At 50.9% G+C, this 26,001-nt stretch overlaps 1 protein-coding gene across 1 annotated transcript in view; it reads right to left on the bottom strand.

Annotated features, from left to right (window-relative positions):
* The window catches only part of LOC132867592 (contactin-associated protein-like 2), a 274,602-nt gene that overhangs the window by 69,633 nt on the left and 178,968 nt on the right, over nucleotides 1–26,001 (bottom strand). Inside the window, exon 16 of the mRNA XM_060900577.1 lies at nucleotides 15,647–15,817. Within this exon, the coding sequence (XP_060756560.1) occupies nucleotides 15,647–15,817 (171 nt within the window). The remainder of the gene's footprint in view (nucleotides 1–15,646; nucleotides 15,818–26,001) is intronic.

Below are 26,001 nucleotides of genomic sequence, written 5' to 3'. Positions count from 1 at the left end.
TCAAAAGTGAGACATTTTGAAATTTCATGCCAAATATTGGCTCATTTGAAATTTCACGACAGCAACACATCTCAAAAAAGTTGGGACAGGGGTGTGGCAGCGGGGGCGTGGTCAAGCGCCGGTCTGTGACAGGAGGGTGGAGCCAGGGAAGGTGAGTGGCAGAATCGCTACACCTGACGGTGATTAACCTGTGTTTGTGTGTTTTCCCAGTAACTGCTCCCTATTTAAGGAGGCAGAGAGAGAGCAGAGGCAGCGCAAACCGGGACCATACGAAGTGTGTGTGTGTGTGTGTGTGTGTGTGTATGAGATTACTTAGACTGAAAAGTTGTGAAAATAAATAGTCTTATCTGCCTCCAAGCATTGTCCTGCCATCCTCTGTGCTCCACCCACACTCGATACGCGCTACAGTGGTGCTGAAACCCGGGATTAAGGTGGAGCACCAACACAGCAGCCCCATGGAATCCTCCCCGTTCGCGGACTTGGTCCACGCCCTCGCCACGGCTCAGCAGAGCCAGCACCAGGCACTTGTCACGCTCCGAAAGGAGCAGGAGTGCCGCTTCGAAGCCCTGGTGGTGGCCCAGCAGGAAGATCGAGAGGCGTTCCGGCGTCTCCTCGCGTCGGCGGGGTCCACCAGCGCCCCGGCCGCGGGCCCGTCTCCCCTCACCTTGACCAAGATGGGCCCGCAGGACGACCCCGAGGCTTTCATCACATTGTTCGAGCAGGTCGCCGAAGCCTCGGGGTGGCCGATGGAGCAGCGCGCGGCGCGCTTCCTCCCCCTCCTGACAGGAGAGGCACAGCTGGCCGCATTACAGCTCCCCGCCGACTGCAGGCTGGCCTACGCCGACCTTCGCCGGGCTGTCCTCCAGCGCGTGGGGCGCACGCCGGAGCAGAAGCGCCAGCGCTTCCTCGCGCTGCGGATGGAGGAAGTCGGCAGCCCATTCGCGTTCGGCCAGCAGCTCCGGGACGCCTGCTGGCAGTGGCTGAGGGCCGAAGATCGCGACGCCGAGGGAATCATCGACCAGGTGGCGCTGGAACAGTTCATCGCCTGCTTACCAGCCGGAACCGCGGAGTGGGTCTAGTGCCACCGCCTGGCGTCGCTGGATCAGGCCGTGGGACTGGCGGAGGATCATCTGGCGGCTGCTCCGGCGGCAGGACAGCGGACGACATCATCTTCTCTCTCCTCTTCTCTCTCTCTTTCTCCCCCCCTCCTCCCGTGTCCCGTCCTCGCCCCATTCCCCCACCCCGGAGGCGGGGTCTGGCTCCACCCCAGCCGGCCCGCCGCACCCGTGGTGCCCTCCCATTTCTCCCTTCTGTGTCTGTCTCTCCCCCCCCTCAGGTGAGTGAGCCCCAGAACACAGCTGCAGAGGGAAGGCCCGGGCCAGTTTGCTGGCGCTGCGGGGAACCGGGCCACCTGCAGCAACAGTGTGCAGCGATGGAAGTGGGGGCAGTGGTGCGGATCCCCAACGCGCCAGAGGCTGCCCTCGATCGGGCCGGAGCGTATCGCATACCGGTAAGTGTACAAGGGGCTACATATCAGGCATTGGTGGATTCGGGTTGCAATCAGACCTCGATCCGCCAAAGCCTGGTGCAAGACGAGGCATTGGGGGGAGCACAAGGGGTGAAGGTGTTGTGTGTGCACGGGGATATTCACAGCTACCCGTTGGTGTCGGTCCACATACATTTCAGAGGGGAAAAATCGATAGTGAAGGCGGCGGTTAATCCTTGCCTTACCCACTCTTTGATCTTGGGGACTGATTGGCCGGGATTTCGGGGTTTAATGGCATGCCTAGTAAAGAGTGGGTCCTGCCGGTTGACAGGGGAAGGTCCCAGTGTCGCTTTGGCTGGAGCTGCGGTCGCAGAGCCGTCTACGTCATCTCTGCGACAGAGTGAGGAGCCACCGGCCCCTCCTCTTTCTGTTGGGGAATCCCTTGCGGATTTCCCACTGGAACAATCGCGAGACGAGACTCTGCGACACGCGTTTGACCAAGTGAGAGTAATCGATGGTCAGACGCGCCAGCCGAACGCCACCCCGTCCTTCCCCTATTTTTCCATTTTGAAGGATAGGTTATACTGAGTGACGCAGGACACTCAGACGAATGATCGAGTCACCCAGTTGTTAATTCCAAAGAGCCGCCAGGAATTGGTATTCCAGGCGGCTCACTTTAATCCCATGGCTGGACACCTCGGGCAGGATAAGACACTCGCCCGGATAATGGCCCGATTCTATTGGCCGGGGATTCGCGGCGACGTCCGTAAGTGGTGTACGGCGTGCCGCGAATGCCAGTTAGTAAATCCAGCGGCCATTCCAAAAGCGCCCTTGCGCCCCCTACCATTAATCGAGACCCCCTTCGAAAAAATTGGGATGGATCTCGTCGGGCCATTAGATCGGTCAACACGAGGGTACCGCTTTATATTGGTTCTGGTGGACTATGCAACGCGATACCCGGAAACGGTGCCTCTTCGCAATATCTCAGCACGCAGTATTGCGGAGGCCCTCTTCCATGTCATCTCCCGGGTTGGAATCCCGAAAGAGATTCTGACTGACCAAGGCACCTCGTTTATGTCACGAACACTGAGCGAACTGTATGGGCTACTGGGTATTAAGCCGATCCGCACCAGCGTTTATCACCCACAGACGGACGGTTTAGTTGAACGGTTCAATCGCACCCTCAAGAATATTATCAAAAAATTAGTAAGTGAGGACACACGTAACTGGGATAAGTGGCTTGAACCCTTGTTGTTTGCAGTGCGAGAGGTCCCCCAAGCCTCCACGGGGTTCTCCCCATTTGAATTATTATATGGGCATAAGCCACGCGGCATCTTAGATGTACTGCGGGAAAATTGGGAGGAGGGACCTTCACAGAGCAAAAACGAAATTCAGTACGTTATGGATCTGCGCGCAAAACTCCACACGCTCACCCACCTAACTCAGGAGAATTTGCGGCAGGCCCAGGAACGGCAAGCCCGCCTGTACAACAAGGGCACGCGCCTTAGAGAGTTCACTCTGGGAGATAAGGTAATCGTCCTGTTGCCCACGTCGAGCTCCAAATTAATCGCCAAGTGGCAAGGACCCTTTGAGGTCACACAGCGAGTCGGGGACATCGACTATGAGGTTAGGCGAACAGACAGGGAGGGGGCACTACAGATCTACCACCTCAATCTGCTGAAACTCTGGAACGAGGAGGTCCCCGTGGCGTTGGTGTCGGTAGTTCCGGAGAAGGGGGAGCTGGGGCCGGAGGTCCAAAAAGGGTCATTGGCATCACGTAACTCTCCGGTCCCCTGTGGAGACCACCTCTCCCCGACCCAACTCACGGAGGTCGCCCAGTTGCAGGCCGAGTTTTCGGATGTGTTCTCGCCCCTGCCCGGTCGCACTAACCTCATAGAACACCACATAGAGACGCCCCCGGGGGTGGTAGTGCATAGCCGTCCTTATAGATTACCAGAACACAAAAAAAAGGTGGTTCGGGAAGAACTTCAGGCCATGCTCGAAATGGGCATCGTCGAGGAGTCCCACAGTGACTGGAGCAGCCCGGTGGTCTTGGTTCCCAAGGCCGACGGCTCGGTCCAGTTCTGTGTGGACTATAGAAAAGTCAACGCGGTGTCTAAATTCGACGCATACCCAATGCCTCGTATTGATGAGCTGCTCGATCGACTAGGCATGGCTCGCTTTTACTCGACACTGGATTTGACGAAGGGATATTGGCAGATCCCCTTGACTCCATTATCCCGGGAAAAAACGGCCTTTTCCACACTGTTCAGCTTACACCAGTTCGTCACACTTCCGTTTGGGCTGTTTGGGGCGCCCGCTACGTTTCAGCGGCTGATGGACAGGGTCCTCCGGCCCCACGCCACCTATGCGGCCGCTTACCTAGATGATTATCATCATTTATAGTAATGACTGGCAGCGGCACCTACAACACCTGAGGGCCGTCCTTAGGTCGCTGAGGCGGGCGGGACTCACTGCCAACCCGAAGAAGTGTGCGATTGGGCGGGTGGAAGTACGGTATCTGGGCTTCCACTTGGGCAACAGGCAGGTGCGTCCCCAAATTAATAAGACAGCAGCGATTGCGGCCTGCCCGAGGCCCAAGACCAAAAAGGGGGTGAGACAGTTCCTGGGGCTGGCTGGCTACTATCGTAGGTTTATACCTAATTATTCGGATGTCACCAGCCCGCTGACTGACCTCACTAAAAAGGGGGCGCCAGATCCGGTCCAGTGGACGGAGCAGTGCCAGCGGGCTTTCTCTAAGGTAAAGGCTGCACTGTTTGGGGGGGCCACTTTTACACTCCCCTGACTTCTCTCTCCCTTTTTTGTTGCAGACGGATGCGTTGGACAGAGGGCTGGGGGCCGTTTTGTCCCAGCAGGTGGAGGGGGAGGACCGCCTGGTCCTATACATCAGCCGGAAGCTGTCAGTGCATGAGGGGCGCTACAGCACAATTGAGAAAGAGTGCCTGGCGATCAAGTGGGCGGTCCTCGCCCTCCGTTACTACCTCCTGGGGCGCTCTTTCACCCTCTGTTCAGACCACGCGCCCCTCCAGTGGCTCCACCGCATGAAGGATGCCAACGCGCGGATCACCCGTTGGTATCTGGCACTCCAACCCTTCAACTTCAAGGTGGTCCACAGGCCGGGGGCACAGATGGTCGTGGCGGACTTCCTCTCCCATCAAGGGGGGGGGGGAAGTCGGCTGCGGGCCGGACGGGCGCCCGGCCTGAGTCGGGCGGTGGGGGTATGTGGCAGTGGGGGCGTGGTCAAGCGCTGGTCTGTGACAGGAGGGTGGAGCCAGGGAAGGTGAGTGGCAGAATCGCTACACCTGACGGTGATTAACCTGTGTTTGTATGTGTTTTCCCAGTAACCGCTCCCTATTTAAGGAGGCAGAGAGAGAGCAGAGGGAGCGCAACCCGGGACCAGACGAAGTGTGTGTGTGTGTGTGTATGAGATTACTTAGACTGAAAAGTTGTGAAAATAAATAGTCTTATCTGCCTCCAAGCATTGTCCTGCCGTCCTCTGTGCTCCACCCACACTCGATACGCACTACAAGGGGCAATAAGAGGCTGGAAAAGTTAAAGGTACAAAAAAGGAACAGCTGGAGGACCAAATTGCAACTCATTGGGTCAATTGGCAATAGGTCATTAACATGACTAGGTATAAAAAGAGCATTTTGGAGTGGCAGCGGCTCTCAGAAGTAAAGACGGGAAGAGGATCACCAATCCCCCTAATTCTGCACCGACAAATAGTGGAGCAATATCAGAAAGGAGTTCGACAATGTAAAATTGCAAAGAGTTTGAACATATCATCATCTACAGTGCATAATATCATCAAAAGATTCAGAGAATCTGGAAGAATCTCTGTGCGTAAGGGTCAAGGCCGGAAAACCATACTGGGTGCCCGTGATCTTCGGGCCCTTAGACGGCACTGCATCACATACAGGCATGCTTCTGTATTGGAAATCACAAAATGGGCTCAGGAATATTTCCAGAGAACATTATCTGTGAACACAATTCACTGTGCCATCCGACATTGCCAGCTAAAACACTATAGTTCAAAGAAGAAGCCGTATCTAAACACGATCCAGAAGTGCAGACGTCTTCTCTGGGCCAAGGCTCATTTAAAATGGACTGTGGCAAAGTGGAAAACTGTTCTGTGGTCAGACGAATCAAAATTTGAAGTTCTTTATGGAAATCAGGGACGCCATGTCATTCGGACTAAAGAGGAGAAGGATGACCCAAGTTGTTATCAGCGCTCAGTTCAGAAGCCTGCATCTCTGATGGTATGGGGTTGCATTAGTGCGTGTGGCATGGGCAGCTTACACATCTGGAAAGACACCATCAGTGCTGAAAGGTATATCCAGGTTCTAGAGCAACATATGCTTCCATCCAGATGACGTCTCTTTCAGGGAAGACCTTGCATTTTCCAACATGACAATGCCAAACCACATACTGCACCAATTACAGCATCATGGCTGTGTAGAAGAAGGGTCCGGGTACTGAACTGGCCAGCCTGCAGCCCAGATCTTTCACCCATAGAAAACATTTGGCGCATCGTAAAACGGAAGATACGACAAAAAAGACCTAAGACAGTTGAGCAACTAGAATCCTACATTAGACAAGAATGGGTTAACATTCCTATCCCTAAACTTGAGCAACTTGTCTCCTCAGTCCTCAGACATTTACAGACTGTTGTAAAGAGAAAAGGGGATGTCTCACAGTGGTAAACATGGCCTTGTCCCAACTTTTTTGAGATGTGCTGTTGTCATGAAATTTAAAATCACCTAATTTTTCTCTTTAAATGATACATTTTCTCAGTTTAAACATTTGATATGTCATCTGTGTTCTATTGTGAATAAAATATGGAATTTTGAAACTTCCACATCATTGCATTCCGTTTTTATTGACAATTTGTACTTTGTCCCAACTGCTTTGGAATCGGGGTTGTAGATGCTTTTATCGAGACTAACATACAAGTAATGTGTAGAGATATCCCAAATTTAATTTTATTTATATATATATGTATATATATATGGGCGGCATGGTGGTGTAATGGTTAGCACTGTTGCCTCACAGCAAGAAGGTCCGGGTTTAAGCCCCGTCACCGGCGAGGGCCTTTCTGTGAGGAGTTTGCATGCTCTCCCCGTGTCCGCGTGGGTTTCCTCCGGGTGCTCCGGTTTCCCCCACCAGTCCAAAGACATGCAGGTTAGGTTAACTGGTGACTCTAAATTGACCGTAGGTGTGAGTGTGAATGGTTGTCTGTGTCTATGTGTCAGTCCTGTGATGACCTGGCGACTTGTCCAGGGTGTACCCCGCCTTTCGCCCGTAGTCAGCTGGGATAGGCTCCAGCTTGCCTGCGACCCTGTAGAACAGGATAAAGTGGCTAGAGATAATGAGATGAGATGATATATACACACTACCGTTCAAAAGTTTGGGGTCACTTTGAAATTTCCTTATTTTTGAAAGAAAAGCACTGTTCTTTTCAATGAAGATCACTTTAAACTAATCGGAAATACACTCTATACATTGCTAATGAGGTAAATGACTATTCTAGCTGCAAATGTCTGGTTTTTGGTCCAATATCTCCATAGGTGTATCAAGGCCCATTTCCAGCAACTATCACTCCAGTGTTCGAATGGTACAATGTGTTTGCTCATTGCCTCAGAAGGCTAATGGATGATTAGAAAACCCTTGTACAATCATGTTAGCACAGCTGAAAACAGTTTAGCTCTTTAGAGAAGCTATAAAACTGACCTTCCTTTGAGCAGATTGAGTTTCTGGAGCATCACATTTGTGGGGTCGATTAAATGCTCAAAATGGCCAGAAAAATGTCTTGACTATATTTTCTATTCCTTTTACAACTTATGGTGGTAAATAAAAGTGTCTTTTCATGGAAAACACAAAATTCTCTGGGTGACCCCAAACTTTTGAATGGTAGTGTGTGTGTGTATATATATATATATATATATATATATATATATATATCTCATCTCATTATCTCTAGCCGCTTTATCCTTCTACAGGGTCGCAGGCAAGCTGGAGCCTATCCCAGCTGACTACGGGCGAAAGGCGGGGTACACCCTGGACAAGTCGCCAGGTCATCACAGGGCTGACACATAGACACAGACAACCATTCACATTCACACCTACGGTCAATTTAGAGTCACCAGTTAACCTAACCTGCATGTCTTTGGACTGTGGGGGAAACCGGAGCACCCGGAGGAAACCCATGCGGACACGGGGAGAACATGCAAACTCCACACAGAAAGGCCCTTGCCGGCCCCGGGGCTCGAACCCAGGACCTTCTTGCTGTGAGGCGACAGCGCTAACCACTACACCACCGTGCCGCCATATATATATATATATATATATATATATACACACACACACACACACACGGTGTATACACAGGTAGTCGTCGACTTACGACCTATGCGACTTACGACCGATCGACTTTACGACCGTCTGGTTATGACTGGCAAGTGTTTCCCAGCTGAGCTAGCTGAGCATACGACAGTTTCCGCCCCAGCTCCCGGCAGCGCCTCTCGCTGCGTACAGCAGTTTCCGCCCCAGCTCCAGGCACATGCGCAGTCTCTCTTGCACTCCCTCGCGCGCTCCGTCATACAGTTTCCGCCCCAGCTCCAGGCACATGCGCAGTCTCTCTCGCGCTCCCTCGCACACTTCGTCATACAGTTTCCGCCCCAGCTCCTGGTTTATGAAACGAGCAAATCCTCCCACCAGCCCGAGCACTGCAACAGCTGATATTGACGTAGATGACCCACAGCCAAGCACCAGTGATGCCAGCGGTCACTAAGTTTCGTATTTTGCTATGTTTTACATTTGTATTTTGATATGTTTCAAACTAAAATGTTTTCTATTTTTCACACCTGTATTTCGTATTTTTTGTTTTGCACATATTAAACGAATTGTACTGTACGCAGTGTAGTATGCAGTGTTTGACTTAAACCAAATAATGAGCCAAGGTAATGAAATAAGAAAATGTTGATAAAATAAGACTTTAAGATGATTACAATATCATTACACATCACAATATACTTACGTTCATTTAACATAGGCCGACTTACGACCAGATCGGTTTACGACCGGTCAGTCGTAACCTAACGCAGTCATAAGTCGACGACTACCTGTATATAAATTGGCTGATTAATAATAAATTGCTGATTAATCAATTATTTGTTGATTAGCATTAGGGCTGCACAATATATCGAAAAAGTATCGATATCGCGATATCATAGTTTGCGATACACATACCGCAAAAATTACTTAAATTTCGATAAAAGGCACATTTTTCTGTGCCGTCCAATCACATTTGAATGTCAAGTGCCGCGGGATAACTCCGCCCCCTATTGCAAAACAAGTAAAAGCCTCGTGGTGATGGCAGAAGGCGGGAGCAAGTGTGGTGAGACAAACTTGTGTGAGGAGGAACTGGTTTCCAAAAAAAAATGCACGTCTGCTATTTGGAAGTACTTTGGATTCAGGAGGGGTGATGTACTGCAAACTCAGGTACTTTGCAAGACATGTACCTGTAAAACAGTGGTGGGGCGGCTCACTGGGACAAACACTGCTGTACAGAAGCATAAAAACATAAAACCGCGCTCTCTCTCTCACACACACACACTACCTCTCACACACACTACCGCTCTCACTCTCTCTCTCTCTCACACACACACACTACCGCTCTCACTCTCTCACACACACACACACTACCGCTCGCTCACTCACACACGCTACCGCTCTTTCTCTCTCTCACACACACACCACTGCTTTCTCACCCGCATGTGTTATTAACAGATTGTGTTTGAGTTTATGGTGAATCTGTGTCGCTCACCTTCATCTCCCGGGAGCCGCTGAAATTGCCATTTTGAATGCTTTATGTTAATGTAATGTAGTTTTCAGTTTTTTGTTTACTTCAACTTAAGACATTTTCTGCTGCGCTCACAAAAATTAAGAGATTTAAAGATGATTGATGGACACCATTGCAGGTGTAGCCATGTTTTTCCAATAAAAAATAATGTTGGAATGGAAGCGATGCATTGGGTGTTTTTTTTAAATGCTAGATACAGGGCAGAACGGCGAGTAGAGGTAAGAAAAACATTATATATTTAATTATCATGATACATATCTGTGGCAGCGGGGGCGTGGTCAAGCGCCGGTCTGTGACAGGAGGGCGGAGTCAGGGAAGGTAAGTGGCAGAATCACGTCACCTGAGAGCAATTAACCTGTTTGTGTGTCTTTCCAGTGACTGCGCCCTATATCAGGAGGGAGAGCGAGAGCAGGAGGAGTTCAACCCTGAACAAGACGCCGGTTGTGTGTGTGTCTGTGAAAATTATTGTTAGACTGAAAAGTGTGGCAATAAAGCCAATTTATAAAACCTGATCTCTGTCCTGCCGTCCTCTGTGCTCCACCCACACGTAGGGTCGCTTACAGTGGTGCCGAAACCCGGGACAGTGGAGCACCAAACCAGCAGCCCCATGGAATCCTCCCCGTTCGCCGATCTGGTCCACGCCCTCGCCACGGCTCAGCAAAGCCAGCACCAGGCACTCGTCACGCTCCGAAAGGAGCAGGAGCAGCGCTTCGAAGCCCTGGTGCTGGCCCAGCAGGAAGATCACGAGGCGTTCCGGCATCTCCTCGCGTCGGCGGGGTCCACCAGCGCTCCGGCCGCGGGCCCGTCTTCCCTCATTGTCACCAAGATGGGCCCGCAGGACGACCCCGAGGCGTTCATCACGTTGTTTGAACAGGTCGCCGAAGCCTCGGGGTGGCCGATGGAGCAGCGCACGGCGCGCCTCCTCCCCCTGCTCACGGGAGAGGCACAGCTGGCCGTGCTACAGCTCCCCGCCGACCGCCGGCTGGCCTACGCGGACCTCCGCCGGGCCGTCCTCCAGCGCGTGGGGCGCACACCGGAGCAACAGCGCCAGCGCTTCCGCGTGCTGCGACTGGAGGAAGTCGGCCGGCCGTTCGCGTTCGGCCAGCAGCTCCGGGACGCCTGCTGGTGGTGGCTGAGGGCCAACGATCGCGACGCCGAGGGAATCGTCGACCAGGTGGTACTGGAACAGTTCATCACCCGCTTACCAGCCGGAACCGCGGAGTGGGTCCAGTGCCACCGCCCGGCGTCGCTGGATCAGGCAGTCGAGCTGGCGGAGGATCATCTGGCGGCTGTCCCGGCGGCAGGACAGCAGATGGCATCTTCTCTTCTCTCCTCTTCTCTCTCTCTCTCTCCCCCTCCTCCTGTGTCCTGTCCTTGCCCCATTCCCCCTCCGCGGGGGCCGGCACCCCCCCAGCCGGCCTGCCGCACCCGCGGTGCCCTCCCGTTTCTCCCTTCTGTGTCTGTCTCTCCCCCACCTCAGGTGAGTGAGCCCCAGATCACCGGTGCAGAGGGAAAGCCCGGGCCGGTTTGCTGGCGCTGCAGGGAGCCGGGCCACCTTCAACAGCAGTGCACGGCAATGGAAGTGGGCGCGGTGGTTCGGATCCCCGACGCGCCAGAGGCCGCCCTCGATCGGGCTGGAGCGTATCGCATACCGGTGAGTATCCAAGGGGCTACATATCAGGCGTTGGTGGATTCTGGTTGTAATCAGACCTCAATTCGCCAAAGCCTGGTTCAAAATGAGGCATTGGGGGGAGCACAAGGGGTGAAGGTGTTATGTGTGCATGGGGATGTTCACAGCTACCCTTTGGTGTCGGTCCACATTATTTTCAGAGGGGAAAAATTTATAGTGAAGGCGGCGGTTAATCCTCGCCTTACCCACTCTCTAATTTTGGGGACTGATTGGCCGGGATTTCGGGGTTTAATGACACGCCTAGTCGAGAGTGGGTCCTGCCATTTGACAGGGGGAGGTCCTGGTGTCGCTTTGGCGGGAGCAGCTGTCACAGAGCCGTCTACGTCATCTCCGCGTCAGAGTGAGGAGCCGCCGGCTCCTCCTCTCTCTCTTGGGGAATCCCTCGCGGATTTCCCATTAGAGCAGTCGCGAGACGAGACTCTGCGGCATGCGTTTGACCAAGTGAGAGTAATCGATGGTCAAACGCTCCAGCCGAACGCCACCCCGTCCTTCCCCTACTTCGCGATTATGAAGGATAGATTATACCGAGTGACGCAGGACACTCAAACTAAAGAGCGAGTCACGCAGCTTTTAATTCCGAAGAGCCGCCGGGAATTGGTATTCCAGGCGGCTCACTTTAATCCCATGGCCGGACACTTGGGGCAGGATAAAACACTAGCCCGAATAATGGCCCATTTCTATTGGCCGGGGATTCGCGGTGATGTCCGTAGGTGGTGTACGGCATGCCGCGAATGCCAGTTAGTAAACCCAGCGGCCATTCCAAAAGCGCCTTTGCGCCCTCTACCGTTAATCGAGACCCCGTTTGAGAGAATTGGGATGGATCTCGTCGGGCCATTAGATCGGTCAGCACGAGGGTACCGCTTTATATTAGTTCTGGTGGACTATGCAACGCGATACCCGGAAGCAGTGCCTCTGCGCAATATCTCAGCACGCAGTATTGCCGAGGCACTCTTCCGCGTCATCTCCCGAGTTGGAATCCCGAAAGAGATTCTGACTGATCAAGGCACTACGTTTATATCACGAACACTGCGTGAACTGTATGGGTTATTGGGGATTAAGCTGATCCGCACCAGCGTGTATCACCCACAAACGGACGGTTTAGTGGAACGATTCAACCGCACCCTCAAAAATATTATTAAAAAATTCGTAAGTGAGGACGCACGTAACTGGGATAAGTGGCTCGAACCCTTGCTGTTCTCAGTGCGAGAGGTCCCCCAAGCCTCCACGGGGTTCTCCCCGTTTGAATTATTATATGGGCGTAAGCCACGCGGCATCCTGGACGTGCTGTGGGAAAATTGGGAGGAGGGACCTTCACAAAGTAAGAACGAAATTCAGTACGTTATGGACCTGCGCGCAAAACTCCACACGCTCACCCACCTAACTCAGGAGAATTTGCGGCAGGCCCAGGAACGGCAAGCCCGCCTGTACAACAAGGGTACGCGCCTTAGAGAGTTCACTCCGGGAGATAAGGTACTCGTACTGTTGCCCACGTCGAGCTCCAAATTGATCGCCAAGTGGCAAGGACCCTTTGAGGTCACACGGCGAGTCGGGGACGTCGACTATGAGGTGAGGCGAACGGACAGGGGTGGGGCGCTACAGATTTACCACCTCAATCTGCTTAAACTCTGGAACGAGGAGGTCCCCGTGGTGTTGGTGTCGGTAGTTCCAGAGAAGGCAGAGCTGGGGCCGGAGGTTCAAAAAGGGACATTGGCATCACGTACCTCTCCGGTCCCCTGTGGAGACCACCTCTCCCCGACCCAACTCACGGAGGTCGCCTAGTTGCAGACCGAGTTTTCGGATGTGTTCTCGCCCCTGCCCGGTCGCACTAACCTCATAGAGCACCACATAGAGATGCCCCCGGGGGTGGTAGTGCGTAGCCACCCTTACAGGCTACCCGAACACAAAAAAAAGGTGGTTCGGGAAGAACTTCAGACCATGCTCGAAATGGGCATCGTTGAGGAGTCCTACAGTGACTGGAGCAGCCCGGTGGTCTTGGTACCCAAGGCCGACGGGTCGGTCCGGTTCTGTGTGGACTATAGAAAAGTCAACGCGGTGTCTAAATTCGACGCGTACCCAATGCCTCGTATTGATGAGTTGCTCGATCGACTCGGCACTGCTCGCTTTTATTCGACACTGGATTTAACGAAGGGATATTGGCAGATCCCCTTGACTCCACTATCCCGAGAAAAAACGGCCTTTTCCACACCGTTTGGTTTACACCAATTCGTCACCCTTCCGTTTGGGCTGTTTGGGGCGCCCGCGACGTTTCAGCAGCTGATGGACAGAGTCCTCCGCCCTCATGCCACGTATGCGGCAGCATATTTAGATGACATAATCATCTATAGCAATGACTGGCAGCGGCACCTCGAACATCTGAGGGCCGTCCTTAGGTCACTGAGGCGAGCGGGGCTCACAGCCAACCCAAAGAAGTGTGCGATTGGGCGGGTGGAAGTACGGTATCTGGGCTTCCACTTGGGCAACGGGCAGGTGCGTCCCCAAATTAATAAGACGGCAGCAATTGCGGCCTGCCCGAGGCCCAAGACCAAAAAGGGGGTGAGACAGTTCCTGGGGCTGGCTGGCTATTATCGCAGGTTTATACCTAATTATTCGGACGTCACCAGCCCGCTGACTGATCTCACTAAAAAGGGGGCACCAGATCCGGTCCAGTGGACGGAGCAGTGCCAGCGGGCTTTCTCAGAGGTAAAGGCTGCACTGTGTGGGGGGCCACTTCTACACTCCCCTGACTTTTCTCTCCCTTTTATGTTGCAGACCGATGCGTTGGACAGAGGGCTGGGGGCGGTTTTGTCCCAGGAGGTGGAGGGGGAGGACCGCCCTGTCCTGTATATCAGCAGGAAGCTGTCGGTGCGTGAGGGGCACTACAGCACCATAGAGAAAGAGTGTCTGGCCATCAAGTGGGCGGTTCTCGCCCTCCGGTACTACCTGCTGGGGCGCCCTTTCACCCTCTGTTCGGACCACGCGCCCCTCCAGTGGCTCCACCGCATGAAAGATGCCAACGCACGGATCACCCGTTGGTATCTGGCGCTCCAACCCTTTAATTTCAAGGTGGTCCACAGGCCGGGGGCGCAGATGGTCGTGGCGGACTTCCTCTCCCGTCAAGGGGGGGGGGAGTCGGCTGCAGGCCGGACGGCCGCCCGGCCTGAGTCGGGCGGTGGGGGTATGTGGCAGCGGGGGCGTGGTCAAGCGCCGGTCTGTGACAGGAGGGCGGAGTCAGGGAAGGTAAGTGGCAGAATCACGTCACCTGAGAGCAATTAACCTGTTTGTGTGTCTTCCCAGTGACTGCGCCCTATATCAGGAGGGAGAGCGAGAGCAGGAGGAGCTCAACCCTGAACAAGACGCCGGTTGTGTGTGTGTCTGTGAAAATTATTGTTAGACTGAAAAGTGTGGCAATAAAGCCAATTTATAAAACCTGATCTCTGTCCTGCCGTCCTCTGTGCTCCACCCACACGTAGGGTCGCTTACAATATCGATATCGAGATATTCAGTCATGTTATCGAATATCACATATTTTTCTGATATTGTGCAGCCCTAATTAGCATACATGGGTTATTGATCTCTCTCTATCATATATATATATATATATATATATATATATATATACACATACATACACACACATACATACATACATACATATAGTTATTCCACGAAATTGAGTCGTACATGAGCTACGCGCCTCGCCGGCTATAAGCCATGTACGACGAGATTGAGTGGAATAAGTTATTAATTTATCCACTGGATTTTGAGAAACAGAGCATTTTTATTTTTATCTTTTGCAAATTCGTTAAATATAAGCTTTATACAAAATGTCTGACAAAATAATTTCTCCTTAGAATGTAAACAAACCAGCGAAATGACAGTAGCAATTTGTGAAAAATGCTATAATAATAATTCTTGAAAAAAAAAAAAAAAGATATGTCCTTACCATCAAATATTTTTATTCCATATTTTTTTTTTTGTATTTTTTGGGGTTTTCTTCTTCTTCTTGAGGTTGGTTTTTTTTTTGGCGGTTGGCAAACCAACTTAAAGGTGCATTACCGCCACTGACTGGGCTATAGTGTGGAACAGGCGATACTGGGGGGGCGGGCACTAAATTCTTTTAGCTATTTCTGTTTCTTTTAAATACTTGATAATTTTTGGGGTTTTGTTTTTGAGGAGAATTTTTATTTCATCCTCAGTTGGTTCAGCAACACGCTCCACCATTTAGTTTTTCTCTACGCACGGTATATGAGCTGACAGCCTAGAAGTAGAGTAGCCAATCAGAGCATGCGATTGCTTATATCCAGTGATTGTGGATCGAATAAATATAAATTTCCCCCTTTTTTTGGGAGCCCTAATCATCAGCTTTGACTGTCAGGAAAGGAAATATAATTGATGAGAATTAAAATAATGGCCACTCTGTCTTTCACATGCTGCAGAATTAGTGAATTTGAAAAATTAAGGAGGATACAGGAAAGACAGCTCTACCCTGGAGACACAGTCATAATGCTTGAGGTTAGTTTTGTGTGTGTGTGTGTGTGTGTGTGCGCGCGCGTGTGTGAGAGAGACAGAATGAAATCGAGAGACTCACATTTCAGCTCCAGCCGGATGAAGTCTGTGTTGCCAAGATTCTCTAGGAAAACCCCATGAGGTGCAGAGGTCTTGAAGTAAAAGGAGATATCAGCACTCGTTTCAGCTCGGAAAGTGGAGAAGTGCAGGTAGGAGGTTGGCGTGTTGAAGGACGCTGCATTCCAATAACTACCTGCAATATATGCATGGAAAATCAGGATATTATTAATGCATTTACATACTGTTGAGTTCTCACATATAATTGGTCAGAAGATTAATTTTCTCAGTAATTCTCAAATCATAGGTCTATATTAATGCACTACAATGTTCTAATACATTAATCATGGATATGTATGGTTGACGCGCCACATAATCTAATAATAAACGCATTAGAATGTGTCATTTACTAAAAACAAAGCTATAATCATTGATCTGGTGTGTACAGGTTTTTCTTTTTTAAAACTGCAATCCTCACAAGCATGAAGATTTGTACACATACTAGTGCATCTCAAAAAATTAGAATATTGTGAAAAAGTTCAATATTTTCCATCAGTTATTTAAGAAAGTGAAAATGTTATATATTATAGACTCATTACACAAACTAGAATGTCTCAAGCATTTTTCTCTTTTAATTTTAATCAGTATGGCATACAGTACAAAAACATAAAAAAACCCATCTCAAAATATTAGAATATTTCATTTTGAGTTTGAGTAAAACAGTATGAACACAGTGTATCTCTCGGTCTAGTTCAGTACACACAACCACAATCATGGGGAAGACTGCTGACTTGACTGTTGTCCAGAAGATGATCACTGATGCCCTCCACAAGGAGGGTAAGCCACAAAAAGTCATTGCTGAAAAGGGTGGCTGGAAAAGGTGCACAAGCAACAGGGATGGCCGCAGTCTTGAGAGGATTGTCAAGAAAAGTTGATTCAAGAACTTGGGAGAGCTTCGCAAGGAGTGGACTGAGGCTGGTGTCAGTGTATCAAGACCCATCACGAACAGACATCTTCAAGAAAGGGGATACAACTTTTGCATTCCTAATATCAAGCTACTCCTGAGCCAGAGACAATGTCAGAAGTGTCTTATCTGGGCTAAGGAGAGAAAGAAATGGACTGTTGCTCAGTGGTCCAAAGTCCTCTTTTCAGATGCAAGTACATTTTGCATTTGATTTGGAAATCACGGTTCTAGAGTCTGGAGGAAGAGTGGAGAGGCACAGAATCCAAGGTGTTTGAAGCCCAGTGTGAAGTTTCCACAGTCTGTGATGATTTGGGTTGCCATGTCATCTGCTGGTGTTGGTCCACTGTATTTTATCAAGTCCAAAGTCAACACAGCCATCTACCAGGAGATTTTAGAGCACTTCATGCTTCCATCTGCTAACAAGCTTTTTGGAGATGCTGATTTCCTTTTCCAGCAGGACTTAGCACCTACCCACAGTGCCAAAACTACTATCAAATCATTTGCTGACCATGATATTACTGTGTTTGATTGGCCAGCCAACTTGCCTGACCTGAACCCCATAGAGAATCTATGGGGTATTGTCAAGAGGAAGATGAGAAACACCCAACCCAAAAATACAGATACGCTGAAGGCCACTATCAAAGCAACCTGGGCTTCAATAACACCTCAGCAGTGCCACAGGCTGATCACCTCTATGCCACACCGCATTGATACAGTAATTCATGGCAAAGTAGCCCCAACCAAGTATTGAGTGTATAAATGAATATACTTTTCAGAAGTTGGACATTTCTGTTTTGTAAATCCTTTTTTTGATTGATCTTAGGGAATATTCTAATAATTTGAGATACTGGATTTCTGATTTTCATGAGCTATAAGCCATAATCATCAAAATTAAAACAAAAAAGGCTTTAAATATTTCACTTTACATGTAATGAATATAGAATAATAAGTTTACCTTTTTGAATTAAATTATGAAAAAAAGCAACTTTTTCATGGTATTCTAATTTTTTGAGATGCACTAGTATATGATTTGCATAATCTGAATGGGGCACCAGTACTGATGACGTACACAAAACAGTATTAGCCATAGAAGCTGTATTCTGTATTATTGTATGATATTAAATGCCAGTAAAGGGAAGAAAATTAGCATTGTGAGTTCTGGTGTCCTTTTCATACTATGAGTGAAGCCTAACCAAAGCCAGAGCTTTGTGGTGAGGCAAAGTAACCGTGTATCACTCTTATTCTTCCTTAGTGATGAACATACAGTGTGTGTTTGTAAAAGAATAGTTACGGATTTTTTTCTGGTCAGTCACATTTCAGCATAAGCACTAACCTTTAAGAATTGAGTAAAAAAAGCATGAAAAGCAAAACAAAAGAGAAGTGTGAGGTTGCTTTTGAAGATTAACGATCTGCACTTTAAGAGAATCTGGCTTCTGAAAGATTTTTTGATAATGACAAGTCAATATTTCTCACTTCCTTTCCTTTGTCTAAAAAGGTCAACACCTTGAGTGAGGTACTAGCTTTCACATAGGATTTCACATAGGAGGGGCTGGCTGGAAGGAGGGGTTGGAAGGAGGGGCGCTGCTCTGTGGCGACTGTAGTGAGTGAGGCGTGTTGACATGACCTGTGTGTTGTTGTTTTTTATATTCTATGTTTTACGTATACCGTGTGTTTTAACCCGTCTAAACATCAACAACAGTCCCCGTCTAACAATGGCTTTACCTGCATGGATTATTATGGTTGCTCTGTTGGTCTTAAGTGTACTTTTTACCTGTGGACTAAACTTCGGAGGCGCTGCTGGCGGCGTCATCCAGTGTATCCAGTACACGAGAGACTTTCTTCTACAGTGCAATCCTGAACGTTCTAATTTAAAATTCTTGCTGGATTACGATATACAAAAGTACCCCAGCCGCATAAAATGCAAGCGTAAGCGCGGGAAGAAAGGGGGAATTAGACAGAGACTGAAGAAAATTAAATCACGCCTCCCGTTGCCTACCTGCCTGTTAATCAATGCCCAGTCGCTGAGAGGGAAGGCAGATGAACTTGCAGCCAATGCAAGGTACATGCATAATGGTGATCATGGAGACCTGGTTGGATAATAACATCTCATCCAGCGAGGTGGAACCGACGGGTTACACGCTCTATAGAGCTGACCGCGACCCAGGCATCACAGGGAAGTCTCACGGCGGCGGAGTGGGCCTCCTCATTCGGGATGACTGGTGCTGGAGAGGAGCAGTGGTGGAGCGGGAGAGCCTCTGCACCCCCGACATTGAATTGCTCTGCGTGTCACTCCGTCCCTTCTACCTCCCACGCGAATTCCCATAGCTGTTTTTTACAGTAATATACATTCACCCTCAAGCAAATGCTGATAAAGCGTCAGAAATAATTTTTAATCTTGCTCAGAAATTAGATACTCTCTCCCCTGATGCTCCTAAATTTTTCCTTGGCGATTTTAATAATTGCTCACTGAAGAAGAAACTATGCACGTATTATCAATATGTAACCTGCCCTACTAGGAAAAGTAAGACCCTGGATTTGTGTTATGGCAGTGTAAAGGGTGCCTATTCTGCTTTGGCCCTGCCACCACTAGGGGCTTCAGACCACAATGTGGTATATCTCCGGCCTGTGTACCAACGGCTTCTAGAGAGAGAAAAGCCACGGATAAGGACAGTCAAGATCTGGAATGAGGACAGCATCATGGCACTCCAAGGATGTTTTGACTGTACCTCCTGGGATGTTTTTAAATGTCCAGACTTTAATGAGCAGGTGGACACTATATCGGATTATATTACATTCTGTGAGAATTTAGTTGTGCCTACTAAGTCCTGTAAGATATATCCCAATAATAAACCCTGGGTATCAAAAAAACTGAAATCCCTTTTAAATATTAAGAAACGGGCCCACATCCTGAACGATGAAGTTGCAAAGAGAAATGCACAAAAAGAAATCAAGAGACAGATTAAAATAGATAAGAACATCTACAAACAAAAGGTAGAGAAAAATATGACCCAGGGCAATTCCAGGCAGGCATGGCAGTCAATTAAGATAATGACCAGTGCCCCTCATAAAGGAAGAGGGAAACCTAACATCAGTGCCATGGGCAGGGAAGGATGTGACGTGGCAAATGACTTAAATGCTTTCTTCTCTCGCTTTGAAGGAAAAAATGATAAGAATACTGAGAAAGGCCAGTTTGGCCTAATATCTACTCAGTCTATAACTATCACACAGGAAGCGGTTATGAGGGTCTTTAAGAGAGTTAATACACGCAAGAGCCCTGGCCCAGATAACATTTGTGGCAGCGTACTAAAATACTGCGCTGAACAACTGTCCTCTGTTTTTACAGATACTTTTCAGTTATCTCTGGACCAGTGCACTGTTCCATCATTATGGAAAACGTCAGTCATTATCCCAATCCCTAAGGTTCTCTTACCGACTGAGCAAAATCACTATCGCCCTATTGCACTAACTTCCCTTGTCATGAAATGCCTGGAAAGAATAGTGAAAAAACACATCTTTTTACACACCCATCAGTTATTAGACCCACTGCAGTTTGCCTATCGACCCAGCAGGGGGGTTGATGACGCAATTATAACTCTCCTATATTTGGTATACACACACCTGGAAGTTTCCAAAACCCATGTGAAAATTATATTTTTTGATTTCTCATCCGCTTTCAATACAATTAACCCAAACATCCTGGCTCAGAGGCTGCATGTGGACTTTGGCTTGGATGGGGGGTTGATTCTCTGGATTTTAGATTTCTTGAGTCAGAGAATTCAACAGGTGAAAGTGGGCTCTTTTCTCCCTGATAAAATCCTCACTAATACTGGATCGCCACAAGGGTGTGTTTTATCTCCCTTATTGTTTATTTTATATACTAATAATTGTTTTAGCTCTCACCCAAATAGACTGTGGCAGCGGGGGCGTGGTCAAGCACCGGTCTGTGACAGGAGGGCGGAGCCAGGGAAGGTGAGTGGCAGAATCACTACACCTGACGGTAATTAACCTGTGTTTTGTGTGTTTTCCCAGTAACCGTGCCCTATTTAAGGAGGCAGAGGGAGAGCAGAGGGGAGCTCATCCCGGGACAAGAACACAGTGTGTGTGTATGTGTGTGACGTTAACAGATTAAGAACTGGCGATTAGACTGAAAAGTCTGGGAATAAAAAGCCTTTTGCATCTGAAGCGTTGTCCTGCCGTCCTCTGTGCTCCACCCACACTTCAAGAGCTCTACAGTGGTGCCGAAACCAGGGCAAGGTGGAGCACCAACCTTGCAGCCCCATGGAATCCTCCCCATTTGCGGACCTGGTCCACGCCCTCGCCACGGCTCAGCAAAGCCAGCACCAGGCGCTCGTTACGCTCCGAAAGGAGCAAGAGCGGCGCTTCGAAGCCCTGGTGCTGGCCCAGCAGGAAGATCGCGAGGCGTTCCGGCATCTCCTCACGTCGGCGGGGTCCACCAGCACCCCGGCCGCGGGCCTGTCTCCCCTCACCGTGACCAAGATGGGCCCGCAGGACGACCCCGAGGCGTTTCTCACCTTGTTCGAGCAGGTCGCCGAAGCCTCGGGGTGGCCGATGGAGCAGTGCACGGCGCGCCTCCTCCCCCTCCTGACGGGAGAGGTGCAGCTGGCCGCGCTACAGCTCCCCACCGACCGCCGGCTGGCCTACGCGGACCTTCGCCGGGTCGTCCTCCAGCGCGTGGGGCGCAAACCATAACAACAGCGCCAGCGCTTCCGCGCGCTGCGGTTGGAGGAAGTCGGCCGGCCATTCGCGTTCGGCCAGCAGCTCCGGGACGCCTGCTGGCGGTGGCTGAGGGCCGACGATCGCGATGCCGAGGGAATCATCGATCAGGTGGCGCTGGAGCAATTCATCGCACGCTTACCAGCCGGAACCGCGGAGTGGGTCCAGTGCCACCGCCCGGCGTCGCTGGATCAGGCAGTAGGACTGGCGGAGGATCATTTGGTGGCTGTTCCGGCGGCAGGACAGCCGACAACGTCTTCTCTTCTCTCCTCTTCTCTCTCTCTTTCTCCCCTCCCTTCTGTGTCCCGTCCTCGCCCCATTCCCCCACCACGGAGGCGGGGGCCGGCTCCACCCCAGCTGGCCCGCCACACCCGTGGTGCCCTCCCGTTTCTCCCTTCTGTGTCTGTCTCTCCCCCCGCTCAGGTGAGTGAGCCCCAGAGCACAGGTGCAGAGGGAAGGCCCGGGCCGGTTTGCTGGCGCTGCGGGGAGCCGGGCCACCTGCAACAACAGTGCGCAGCAATGGAGGTGGGTGCGGTGGTACAGATCCCCGACACGCCAGAAGCTGCCCTCGATCGGCCCGGAGCGTATCGCTTACCGGTGAGTGTACAAGGGGCTACATATCAGGCATTGGTGGATTCTGGTTGCAATCAGACCTCGATCCGCCAAAGCCTGGTGCAAGACGAGGCATTGGGGGGAGCACAGGGGGTGAAGGTGTTGTGTGTGCACGGGGATGTTCACAGCTACCCTTTGGTGTCGGTCCACATATATTTCAGAGGGGAAAAATCTATAGTGAAGGCGGCGGTTAATCCTCGCCTTACCCACTCTTTAATTTTGGGGACTGATTGGCCGGGATTTCGGGGTTTAATGACGCGCCTAGTAAAGAGTGGGTCCTGCCATTTGACAGGGGGAGGTCCCGGTGTCGCTTTGGCTGGAGCTGCTGTCGCAGAGCCGTCTACGTCATCTCCGCGACAGAGTGAGGAGCTGCCGGCTCCTCCTCTTTCTGTTGGGGAATCCCTCGCGGATTTCCCATTAGAACAATCGCGAGACAAGACTCTGTGACATGCATTTGACCAAGTGAGAGTAATTGATGGTCAAACGCTCCAGCCGAACGCCACCCCGTCCTTCCCCTATTTTTCTATTATGAAGGATAGATTATACCGAGTGACGCAGGACACTCAGACGAAAGAGCAAGTCACACAGCTATTAATTCCAAAGAGCCGCCGGGAATTGGTATTTCAGGCGGCTCACTTTAATCCCATGGCTGGACACCTAGGGCAGGATAAGACACTAGCCCGGATAATGGCCCGATTCTATTGGCCCGGGATTCGCGGTGACGTCCGTAAGTGGTGTACGGCGTGCTGCGAATGCCAGTTAGTAAATCCAGCGGCCATTCCAAAAGCGCCTTTGCGCCCCCTACCATTAATCGAGACCCCGTTCGAAAAAATTGGGATGGATCTCGTCGGGCCATTAGATCAGTCAACACGAGGGTACCGCTTTATATTGGTTCTGGTGGACTATGCAACGCGATACCCGGAAGCGGTGCCTCTTCGCAATATCTCAGAGGCCCTCTTCCACGTCATCTCCCGGGTTGGAATCCCGAAAGAGATTCTGACTGACCAAGGCACCTCGTTTATGTCACGAACACTGAGCGAACTGTATGGGCTATTGGGTATTAAGCCGATCCGCACCAGCGTTTATCACCCACAAACGGACGGTTTAGTTGAACGGTTCAATCGCACCCTCAAGAATATAATTAAAAAATTCGTAAGTGAGGACGCACGTAACTGGGATAAATGGCTCGAACCCTTGTTATTTGCAGTGCGAGAGGTCCCCCAAGCCTCCACGGGGTTCTCCCCGTTTGAATTATTATACGGGCGTAAGCCGCGCGGCATCTTAGATGTGCTGCGGGAAAATTGGGAGGAGGGACCTTCACAGAGTAAAAACGAAATTCAGTACGTTATGGACCTGCGTGCAAAACTCCACACGCTCACCCACCTAACTCAGGAGAATTTGCGGCAGACCCAGGAACGGCAAGCCTGCCTGTACAACAAGGGCACGCGCCTTAGAGAGTTCACTCCGGGAGATAAGGTACTCGTACTGTTGCCCACGTCGAGCTCCAAATTAATCGCCAAGTGGCAAGGACCCTTTGAGGTCACACGGCGAGTCGGGGACGTCGACTATGAGGTAAGGTGAACGGACAGGGAGGGGGCGCTACAGATCTACCACCTCAATCTGCTTAAACTCTGGAACGAGGAGGTCCCCGTGGCATTGGTGTCGGTAGTTCCAGAGAAGGCAGAGCTGGGGCCGGAGGTTCAAAAAGAGACATTGGCATCACGTACCGCTCCGGTCCCCTGTGGAGACCACCTCTCCCCAACCCAACTCACGGAGGTCGCCCAGTTGCAGGCCGAGTTTTCGGATGTGTTCTCGCCCCTGCCCGGTCGCACTAACCTCATAGAACACCACATAGAGATGCCCCCGGGGGTGGTAGTGTGTAGCCGCCCTTACAGGCTACCCGAACACAAAAAAAAGGTGGTTCGGGAAGAACTTCAGGCCATGCTTGAAATGGGCATCGTTGAGGAGTCCCACAGTGACTGGAGCAGCCCGGTGGTATTGGTACCCAAGGCCGACGGGTCGGTCTGGTTCTGTGTGGACTATAGAAAAGTCAACGCGGTGTCTAAATTTGACGCGTACCCAATGCCTCGTATTGATGAGCTGCTCGATCGACTAGGCACAGCTCGCTTTTACTCGACACTGGATTTGACGAAGGGATATTGGCAGATCCCCTTGACTCCATTATCCTGGGAGAAAACGGCCTTTTCCACACCGTTCGGCTTACACCAATTCGTCACCCTTCCGTTTGGGCTGTTTGGGGCGCCCGCTACGTTTCAGCAGCTGATGGACAGGGTCCTCCGGCCCCACGCCACCTATGCGGCCGCATATCTGGACGACATTATAATTTATAGTAATGACTGGCAGCGGCACCTGCAACACCTGAGGGCCGTCCTTAGGTCGCTGAGGCGGGCGGGTCTCACTGCCAACCTGAAGAAGTGTACGATTGGGCGGGTGGAAGTACGGTATCTGGGCTTCCACTTGGGCAACGGGCAGGTGCGTCCCCAAATTAATAAGACAGCAGCGATTGCGGCCTTCCCAAGGCCCAAGACCAAAAAGGGGGTGAGACAGTTCCTGGGGCTGGCTGGCTACTATCGTAGGTTTATACCTAATTATTCGGACGTCACCAGCCCGCTGACTGACCTCACTAAAAAGGGGGCGTCAGATCCGGTCCAGTGGACGGAGCAGTGCCAGCGGGCTTTCTCTGAGGTCAAGGCTGCACTGTGTGGGGGGCCACTTTTACACTCCCCTGACTTCTCTCTCCCTTTTTTGTTGCAGATGGATGCGTCGGACAGAGGGCTGGGGGCCGTTTTGTCCCAGCAGGTGGAGGGGGAGGATCGCCCCGTCCTGTACATTAGTAGGAAGCTGTCGGTGCATGAGGGGCGCTACAGCACTATTGAAAAGGAATGCCTGGCGATCAAGTGGGCGGTCCTCGCCCTCCGTTACTACCTGCTGGGGCGCCCTTTCACCCTCTGTTCGGACCACGCGCCCCTCCAGTGGCTCCACCGCATGAAAGATGCCAACGCGCGGCTCACCCGTTGGTATCTGGCACTCCAACCCTTCAATTTCAAGGTGGTCCACAGGCCGGGGGCGCAGATGGTCGTGGCGGACTTCCTCTCCCGTCGGGGGGGGGGGGGGGGAGTCGGCTGCGGGCCGGACGGGCGCCCGGCCTGAGTCGGGTGGTGGGGGTATGTGGCAGCGGGGGTATGTGGCAGCGGGGGCGTGGTCAAGCGCCGGTCTGTGACAGGAGGGCGGAGCCAGGGAAGGTGAGTGGCAGAATCACTACACCTGACGGTAATTAACCTGTGTTTTGTGTGTTTTCCCAGTAACCGTGCCCTATTTAAGGAGGCAGAGGGAGAGCAGAGGGGAGCTCATCCCGGGACAAGAACACAGTGTGTGTGTATGTGTGTGACGTTAACAGATTAAGAACTGGCGATTAGACTGAAAAGTCTGGGAATAAAAAGCCTTTTGCATCTGAAGCGTTGTCCTGCCGTCCTCTGTGCTCCACCCACACTTCAAGAGCTCTACATAGACATTTTATTAAGTTTGCTGATGATACAGCATTGGCCAGTTTGTTGAAAGAGGACGAACAAGACCATGGCCCTGTTTTACAAGAGTTTATTGACTGGTGTGACAAGTCCAACCTGCTTCTCAATACCGTGAAGACAAAGGAGATGTCTATTGATTTCAGAAAGGATAAGCTAACCAGCTGTACTTTCATCAATGGACAGCCCATACAGCCAGTCACAGAGTACAAGTATCTGGGGGTAGTTTTAGATGACAAGTTGCGGTGGGAGCAACACACAGAAATGATCCAGAAAAAAGCACAACAGAGACTTCACTTTTTAAAAAAACTGGTTTCATTTCAGGTTGACAACAGAATAGCCAAGATGTTCTACAGTGCCTTTGTGGAGAGTGTTTTAACCTTTGGGATTCTTTGTTGGTTTGGCAATGCAACAGAGGTGCAAAAAGGTAGACTTAGGAAACTGGTAACAACGTCTAGCAAGCTGATGGGCATAAATCAGAAAAGTCTGGAATTCATATACAGGAAACGATCACTTGGTAAAATTGAT

Source organism: Neoarius graeffei, chromosome 19, assembly GCF_027579695.1.
Source record: "Neoarius graeffei isolate fNeoGra1 chromosome 19, fNeoGra1.pri, whole genome shotgun sequence".
NCBI lineage: Eukaryota > Metazoa > Chordata > Actinopteri > Siluriformes > Ariidae > Neoarius > Neoarius graeffei.
This window is presented reverse-complemented; position numbering and strand designations above follow the sequence as displayed.